This window comes from Cynocephalus volans, chromosome 11 (genome assembly GCF_027409185.1).
Source record: "Cynocephalus volans isolate mCynVol1 chromosome 11, mCynVol1.pri, whole genome shotgun sequence".
Taxonomy (NCBI): Eukaryota; Metazoa; Chordata; class Mammalia; order Dermoptera; family Cynocephalidae; genus Cynocephalus; species Cynocephalus volans.
Genome location: NC_084470.1, coordinates 61,507,963 through 61,517,092, shown reverse-complemented (window position 1 = coordinate 61,517,092; position 9,130 = coordinate 61,507,963). Strand labels below are relative to the sequence as shown.

At 43.0% G+C, this 9,130-nt stretch overlaps 1 protein-coding gene across 2 annotated transcripts; it reads left to right on the top strand.

Moving 5' to 3' along the window:
* Positions 1-2,680: 2,680 nt before the first annotated feature.
* Positions 2,681-3,271, top strand: IQCF6 (IQ motif containing F6). Of its 2 annotated transcripts, none has more exons than XM_063113552.1 (2): positions 2,681-2,695; positions 2,903-3,271. In XM_063113552.1, the coding sequence occupies exons 1-2, from the start codon at positions 2,681-2,683 to the stop codon at positions 3,269-3,271; spliced, it is 384 nt and encodes a 127-aa protein (XP_062969622.1). The 2 variants fall into 2 exon arrangements, with proteins under 2 accessions (XP_062969622.1, XP_062969621.1); XM_063113551.1 differs by having other exon boundaries at positions 2,681-2,752.
* Positions 3,272-9,130: the final 5,859 nt, after the last annotated feature.

Below are 9,130 nucleotides of genomic sequence, written 5' to 3'. Positions count from 1 at the left end.
TTTCTTGCCCTTTCCCCTCTCCCCCACCCTCCCAACTGCTCCGCAACAACATCCTAGGATGTAAAAAAATAATAATATTAATAAAAAAATAATAATAATTTTAAAAAACAAATTATTTTAAATTTTAAAAAATTTGTCAGTATGAATGTGGTATAAGGTCTATAGCTCTGGGGGCAAATTTAATGGGAAATTTACTTTCCACCTTATATGTTTCTGCATATTGAAATTTTAGCAACAGACATGTACTGTATTTATGATCAGAAAAAAAAACAAGCAAGAAGAAAACAGGAAGCTGGGGAAGGATCAATGAGAAACAGAGACCAAGGATCGTGGTCTGTGAAAACTTAGTAAGAATTGGGGAGCTTGCCTTATCCCCCCATCCCCATTCACTGCCACTTTGTGAATAACTGCAAAACTGTGAACGTAAAGAGGGTGGGCAGGTTTTTCCAGGGACATCCAAGAAAGAGACAAAGCCGGGATATTATGGCAACTCCCAATCAGGCCAGAGTTGGGGAGGGGAGAGGTCCCTGAGGAAGGCTGGGCTGTGGCATCTTGACCATGGCAACCTGGTGTGGATAGGCTGAGCCCCAGAAACCTGGCCATACCCACAGCTCCCTTCTAACTGATCCCCTCTGTGGTGGTAGATGTTTGAGGCCAGGACTGAGAGATTAATAAAGGGATGAAGACCTTTGAGATGACTGGTACCAGTGCTCTGCTCACCTAGATTGATGATCATTAAAGGAAGCAATAGGATCCACTCTTTGGAAGACTTTAAACATAATGCGAAGAGGTTGCCTGGTTGATAGTGGGGCCAGAACCTGTAAAACACCGAGATGGAAAGTACCACCATGTTGGTACAAGGTAGCAGGAGCCTCGAATGCACATAAACAGGAGCCATGAGTGGTGTGTGGCCCTACAAGCCATGGGCACCCGGCAAACCTTCATGCAGAAAAATGAACAATAAGCTGCATGCTAAAGCCAGAGTCAGAATGGCCTTCCAAATCCCAAAGGACTCCCAACATCTCTGCGTCACTCTGCAGTTACAATCCCAATTCTGAATGCTAGAAACACAGCTCTTTCTGCACAATTGCATTCTTGCAGCATGGCAGGGTAGATCCAGGTTTTGTGGGACCTAAAGCTTATGTCATTTGAAAGGCCTACTGTAAGAAAAAGCATACAAAATTACAGATGTAAAATTGAGTAAGAAGTGGTAGACTAATGGATACAAACACTATGCTACCTACCCTAAATGAATCGTAGTGCAGTATATGCTTGTATTGAAACAATACACTGCACCACACAAATATGTACAAGAACATGTTAAAAGAAAAAAAAGTTTTTAAGAAGTATTTATTTAGGGCAAGAAAAGAAATCACAACAAATTGTACATTTTTAAAAGTTGGCAAATACCTCAGACATAACATAATGTTTATATTAATTAACTGTCCCATCTCTATAATATTTTTCGTATGCTTTTAGCTGCATAGCCTTTGGGTGCTTCTTCATATGATGATTGTACATCACTTTCTATAGGAGCTTATTATTGACACGAGATGCACGCTGACTTTCACACTGTTCATAATTGTTCTACTGGTTTGTGCCCTGCAACTACAGGGAATCTGAAAAATCCTATTTCACAAAATTCCCATCAAAAAAAGAGAAAAAGAGTGATATGTTTATAATTATGTCATTGCATTGCCAAGTATATTCCTGACAAAAGAGAACTTCAATTTTCATCAGGCATCAGTGAGAATGGAATCTTCCACTTACCATTATACATGTCTGATAACAGGAAGAATCTTCTATGGACTAGCTTCTGGCTCCATACTTGGCTAACGTTACTTTTCCTCCCCTGCTCACATACTTCTGGTGCTGGGCACCATAGGACATATTCACATCACGTTAGCGGCACATCTGTTTCTGCATCTTCATGCCATGGCACAGGTGAGTGAACACAGCAACTGCAGAATGGCTGGCGAGACTTTATCTATTCCCAAAGGTGACTGTGAACCACATAAATCTATGCTGTTAACCCCAAACTCAGTATATCCCAAATCAGCTTCCCCCTTAGTCACATTCCAAAAGAGGCTGCCATCCCACACCACCAACAAAGGCGGACGGTGACAGAGGGAGCCACAGGGAAAAAGAAACAGAAGTACTCTCCAATTGCAGCTAAAATATCTTGCTTTCACAAATTTTATACAAAAACATACAATTCTGTGAACATGTTGCTCAAGCCCCTCCCTGGAGGCCTGACTCTTACGCTTCACGAAATCCACACTGGCTATGAGTATCCTTAAAATAAAACCCCTTACTTGTAGAAAAACTGCGGATCTCCCTTAACTGCCAGGAGGAGGAACAGAAATAAGTGACTGGAAGGTGTAGAAAGAGCGAGACTTAAGATGCCCATTGGGTCTGAGAGATAAACTGAAGGCAAGAGATAATAGTAGCCCCCAAATGATGGGAATCAATAACTAAATTGACTGGTCAATCCATTAGGAGACACAGCATGAGAAGAGGAGAGAGAGAGCTGTGGGTAAGAGGTGGACAGACTTGGCCTGATGAGGTGAAGGCATGTGTGGGCAGAGTTCAATAATGGGGGTGGGACTAACAGTTGAGGGCGGGGCAAAAGACTAGGGTGACCTAAATGATACATGAGTGGACTCTAAGGACCAGGGCCATGGACACACAAAGTGTGAGTAAGGCCCTTATAGGAGGGACTTGCCCAACAGATAATGAGCAGTGTCTAAAGGTGAGTGAGGAATTGTAAATAAGACAGATGGGCCCTAAAACAAGCAGGCAGGGCCTCCTGGGCCCCCCTCCTCCCAAGCACCAGTGATGGGGATAGGAATGAGAAGGTTTCCCACTGAGCATCTCTGTGTTCTTCCTCCCCCGCAATCAGTTAGAGAAGACAGCCATAAAGATTCAGTCATGGTGGCGTGGCAACATGGTGCGCCGGACGTTACTGCACGAAGCACTCAGAGCCTGGGTCATCCAGTGCTGGTGGAGGTCGATGCAGGCCAAGATGTTGGAGCAAAGACGGTGCCTGGCACTAAGACTCTACACCTGCCAGGAGTGGGCAGTGGTGAAGGTGCAGGCACAGGTTCGAATGTGGCAGGCCCGCAGACGGTTCCTCCAGGCACGCCAAGCAGCCTGCATCATCCAGTCTCACTGGCGCTGGCATGCCAGCCAAACCCGAGGCCTGATCCGGGGCCGCTATGAGGTCAAAGCCAGCCTGCTGGAGCTCGACATCGAAATCCTCATGACCTAGGGCGCTGGCAGAAACAAGGAGACTGGCTCTCTCTCCCAATAAAGACACTTACTGACCACAGACTTTCCCATTGGATATTAGACTCATGGAAAAGGGCTCAGCCCCTAACTTTCCTACCTTCCACCCAGAAAAACTCCCTGGTATGATCTAGAGCCCCTGTTCCCAGGGCACTCATCCTAGGCCCCTGCTCCTAATGCCATACCTGACCAATCTTGCATCCAAAGGAGATCCCAGGGTTCAGATCAAGCTCTGACACCTCAGTCAGCCTGATTTTGGCCCCCTCCACAGTGGGGGTAGGCATTAGGCTTTATTTTTCTGCAGCCCCTGCCTAAGCATCTCCATTCAGAGTAGGGCAGCAGAGAATCTGTGGCTTCAGCCAGGGCCAGCTGGGGAGAGGCCAGGATTCCACAGGCATGTGCTGGGCAGGGCCCTCAGGGCCAGCACAGTGCTTGGCAGAGATCCAGGACAACAGGGCACCTCAGCTGAGCAACAGCAGGACAGACTCTGTGCCTCATGGGGGGCAGTCAGCCAGAGCCAGCCCCTGGGGAAAGCCAGAGCAGGAGCTGAGGGGCAGCAGCTGAGCCTGCCGCCTCCATCCCCCGGGGCTGAACATGGAGGCTTCCCTACGCTCTGCTGGCCACTTCCAGGAAGAATCAGGCATATGGTGGGAGAAGAGAGACAGATCCCAGGGAGGCTGGGGTGGGTGAACCAGCAAAGGAGGAGGAGGGGAGGGCAGGTGGAGGTGTCCCTCTGCCCCTGGGGGTCATTGGTTTGGGCACACAGCCTCTAAATCCTACCACAGCCTCAGAAGCAGCTGCATTGCTCCCTCTCCCCCTCCCCAGCCTGCCACTCCCTCTGCTGGGCCTGCCTCAGATTTCTCACAGTCTCTGCTTTGTCCTCCATGCCCAAGGTCCCTTACTCTCCCCCTGTGTCCCTCAGATGTTTGTTTCTGAACTTCCATCCCAGAAGTCTGTCTGTGACCCTCCCCAGAGTCTTTCAACAGTGGGCCCTGAATGAGGGGTGGGAGGACCAGTCAGGAGGTGTGCAGTGGTCGGGGGTCTTCATGAGCTTTCCTCAGCCCTGAGCCCCTTCAGTTTGTGTGTATGTGGAAGCGGGTCTCCAGAAAATTTGTGGTGGATGTGAGGGTCCAGGGTTCAGTCTGGCACCCATCACCTCCAGTAGCTTCAGGTGACGGTGATTCAGCCAGGTACCTGGACTTTCTGACTGGTTCCTGCTCTTCCAAGGGACCCCCTTTAGGAGCTTCAGATTGAGCTCTCTCCTTCCCCTACTCAGTGAATGGTGCGAGACTGATTAGGTCTGCAGCTGAGCATGACAGGAATTCTGCATGACTAGCCACCCCAGCAGTGAGAGTGTTTAAAACCTGGTCTGAAAAGAATTAAGTCTTTGATTTTCAACCTACATAGGATATTGGAATTCCCTAGGACACCAAAAAATACCTATACCTGGACTCACCCAGAGATTCTGCTTTAATTGGGCTGGCATGAGGCCTGGACATCAGGATTACAATGTGTGGCCACAGTATGGGAATTGCTGAGTTAAGATCTTCCCAGCTGACTCACGTAGCATCACTTGGGGAGGGTCATACAGAATTCCGAGGCTGAACACAGAGGGCTCAAGATCATCAGGCTTTCTGCTCTTTGACGAGCTAAGAATGCAGATTGAAACAGGGATCCAGAAGGAGTGCAACTTGGGCCAAAAACTTTTGGAAGCAGGAAGATACAGTCCCTCCTGGTAGCTGGGGGGTGGATGGGAAGACTTTTATGTGGAAAGTAGGTGTGACCTCTTGTCCCTTGTAGCTAGTATCTCAGGGAGATAATACTACACAGATGTGAGCAATGGAGACTTAGGCCATCCCAGAAAAGCCAAACTTCATCCAAGGTCTTAACCACAATTTTGGGTGTTCCTCCCATCTTAAGAAGACAGGGAAGGTCTGGACCTGTGGGTGGTGGGCATCAGAGCGCCCAAAGTAGTGGAAGTGAATGAGGCAATGGATGGGAGTCAGAGAAGAGGTTCCTCTTTAACACTGAGGACTGTGCCTAGTGTTGGCCTAGATCAGTGGAGCCACCTTCCCTCCTCTGGAGGGTGAGGCTGCAGGTGGGACTCTCTGAGGCAGACCTCACTGACCCTCCCTGCTCCTCCATACCATCATTGAGAGTTGACCTGCATAAGGAACTCCTCCTGAGAACACATATACTGAAACACTGGAAGCTGGGAAAGGAAGGGTGTACTTGCAGCTTTGGGATAGGAGTGGGCTTGAGCACTCTGGGGGGACTTGGTATTCCCACTCTTGCTCCTTTTCCAGGTGACATGGTGCCCCTGAGACATGTGCCCCACGCCCACCCATCAATAAAGAAATGTATTGATGCTCAGAAGATATTTCAGTAAGTGAAGGTCCATACCCTTCCACCCTGGGAAAAACCCAGATAGCATTTAGTCTCCTTGCCTACAAGGTGTTCACCTTGTGCTCTCAAGTCCCTCACCTGATGCATTCAGCTTCAGCTCTGATCACACAGCTCCAGGGTCTCCATCCTGCCTCGTCTTCTGCCTCTCTCTGCCCCACATGCTAAACCCAAAATGAAATGGCCATGGACACTGCCATGCCATGCTTAGTGTGAAGAAGTCTTTGATCACATTTGTTTCTAAAAATTGACTTTGTTCAAGTCCATCACAAATTAGTATAGATGGTCCCCAATTTAAGATCGTTCGACTTACAATTTTTTGACTTTACAATGGTGCAAAAGCAATACGCATTCAGTAGAAACTGTACTTCAAATTTTGAATTTTGATCTTTTCCCAGGCTAACAATAAGTGGTATGATACTCTTTCACAATGCTGGGCGGCAGCAGCAAGCCTCAGCTCCCAGTCAGTCCCACAATGATGAGGGTAAACAACCAATATTCTACGGTGTACTGTGTTGCCAGATGATTTTGCCCAATTGTAGGCTAATGTAAGTGTTCTGAGCATGTTTAAGGTAAGCCAAGCTAAGCTATACTATTCAGTAGGTTAGGTGTCTTAAATGCATTTTGACCTTTGATATTTTTAACTTACGATGGGTTTATCAGGACATAACCCCATTGTTAAGTTGAGGAGCATCTGTAATAACAAGTAAGATATTTAATTATTAATTAAAAATTTTCCCATAAAGAAAAATCCAAGCTTAGGTGACTTCATTGGTGAATTCTACAAAACATTTAAAGAAGAAGTAATACATACTCTAGACAAAGATATCACAATAAAAGTAAACTATAGACAATATGCCTTATGAACATAGACACAAAAAGCCTCAGCAAACCATTAGTAAACCAAGTTCAGCGATGTATAAAAGGATCATACACCATTACTAAGTGGAACTTATCCAAGGAGTGCAAAGTTGGTTTAACATCCAAATACCAATTAATTCAATGTGCTATTTTAATAGAATAAAGAACAAAAATAATGATCATCTCACTAGACACAAAAAAGCATTTGACAAAATCTAACACCCATTTATAAAATAAATATCTCAACAAACTAGGAACAGAAAGGAACATTCTCAACCTGAGAAGAAGCAGATATGAAAAAGCTACAGCTAACACCATACTTAATGATAAAAGACTGAATGTTTTCCCTAACATCAGTAAAAAGCAAGGATGTTTTTGCTCTTGCCACTTGTATTCAACATGTACTGGAGGTTTTAGCCAGTGCAATAAGGAGAAAAAAAGAAAGAAGGGATGGAAGAAGGGAGAGAAAGACAGAGAGAGGAAAGAGGGAAGAAAAATTAAATGCATCCAATTCAAATTAGAAAGTAAGAAATAAAACTGTCTTTACTCAAAGATGACATAATTGTCAATGCAGAAAATCCTAAGAAAACTTTTTTAAAAAGTTTACAAAGTAATAAATAAACAAGTTCATTCATCAGGGTTGCTTATCAAAGATCATATAAAAACCAATTGTATTTCTATATACTAGCAATGAACAGTCCAAAAATGAAATTAAGAAAAGTATTCCATTCAAAATAGCATCAAACAGAATGAAATACTTGGTAATAAATTAAAGCAAAAGAAGTCCAAGTTTTGTACTCTAAAAACCACAAATCATTGCTGAAAATTTTTCAGAAGGTCTAAATAAATGGAGAGATATTCTTTTCAACCTTTTGGTATCTTTATGTTTTAGATGTGTCTTCTGTCAACTGCATATAAATGGATATATTTTTATATATATTTTTACCCAGTGTGACATTCTTAGCTTCTTCACTTGAACATTCAGTCCATTCACATTTATCGCAATAACTGGTTTATTAGGTTTATTTCTACCATATTATTTTGTGCTTTCCATTGTTGCACTTTTTTCTACTTCTTTTTCCTTATCTTTTTTTCCCCCTTTTATTTTTTTCCCCCTACAAGTTTAGAAATTATACAGTTTGATTTGCTCCCTTTAGTGGTCACCTTAGAAATTGCAACATACTTGCTTAACTGCTGAACAATTTTTAAATCTTAGAACATTTTAAGTCAATTTACTCCTCATCACACAACTTACATTATTGTTGTATATTTTAATTCAATCTTGTTTGTTTTTTACAACACCAAAATACATTTATTACTGTTGTTTCATACAGTCTGTGTATGTTTAAATTTGCCCCCATATTTACCATTTTCTTTCCTCTTTATTCCTTGCTGGTGCCCGGACCTCCCATCTGGGGTTATTTTTCTTCTCCCTGAAATATACTCTATAGAATATCCTTTAGTGAGGACCAGATGTTGGTCCACCCTCTGAGTGTCTATATGACTAAACTTATAATTCATTTCCCATCATTCTTGATGAATATTTTCGCATAGTATAGAATACATAGTTGGCAGTTATTTTCCTTCAGCACACTGAAGATATCATTCCACCACCTTCTAGCTTATATTGTTGCTGTAAAAAAAAAATAAGCTATCAGTCTAATTGTCATTCCTTGGAAGGTTTACTCTCTTTTCTCTCTAATTGTTTTTAAGACCTTCTGTTTGACTTTGTTGTTCTGGAGTTCCATTTGATTTCTTTATGTGCTTGGAATTATTTTGGCTTCTTATCGGTCCGTTACTGACTATCATCAATTCTGCAAAATTCTCAGCCATTATATCTTTAAATACTTTCCCTCCCCTGTTTCTCTTTAGCTGTGTCTAATATGCTGTGAAGTCACTAATTTTTTTAATTAACAAAGTTCATTTTTAGAGCAGTTTTAGGTTCACAGCAAAATTACAGAAAGTTCCCATATAGCCTCTGACCCCCACTACACACAAACACACAACCTTCCACACTATCAACATCCTGCACCCAAGTGGTACATTTCTTAAAATCAATGAGCCAACAATGACACATCATTATACCCCAAATCTGTAGTTTACATTAAGGCTTACTCTTCATATTGTACATTCTATGGGTTTTAACAAATATATAATGACATGTATCTACCCTTGTAGTTTCATATAGAATAGTTTCACTACTCTAGAAATATTCTGTGTCTGCCTATTCATCACTCTCCTCCCCTAATGCCTGACAACCACTAATCTTTTTGCCATCTCCACAGCTCTGCCTTTTCCAAAATGTCATCTAGTTGAAATCATATAGTTCCATCATCATTATGATGACACACATCATCATGTGTAGCTTTTCAGATTGGCTTCTTTTTGAATATTATAAGTAATATTATGTAAGATTTCTCCATTTTTTTTATGGCATGATAGCTCATTTCTTTTTAGCACTGAATAACACTACGTTCTCTGGATGAACCACAGTTTGTTTATCCATTCACCTACTGAAAGACATAGATTATTTCTAAGTTTTGGCGATTATGAATAAAACTGCTATAAACGTGTGTGC

Excerpts from the sequence above, each read along its gene's own strand:
- IQCF6 (XM_063113551.1), top strand. The coding sequence starts at position 2,681 with ATGGACACACAAAGTGTGAGTAAGGCCCTTATAGGAGGGACTTGCCCA. Across the intron at positions 2,753-2,902 it reads ATAATGAGCAGTGTCTAAAG|TTAGAGAAGACAGCCATAAA; the intron begins GTGAGTGAGGAA and ends CCCCGCAATCAG.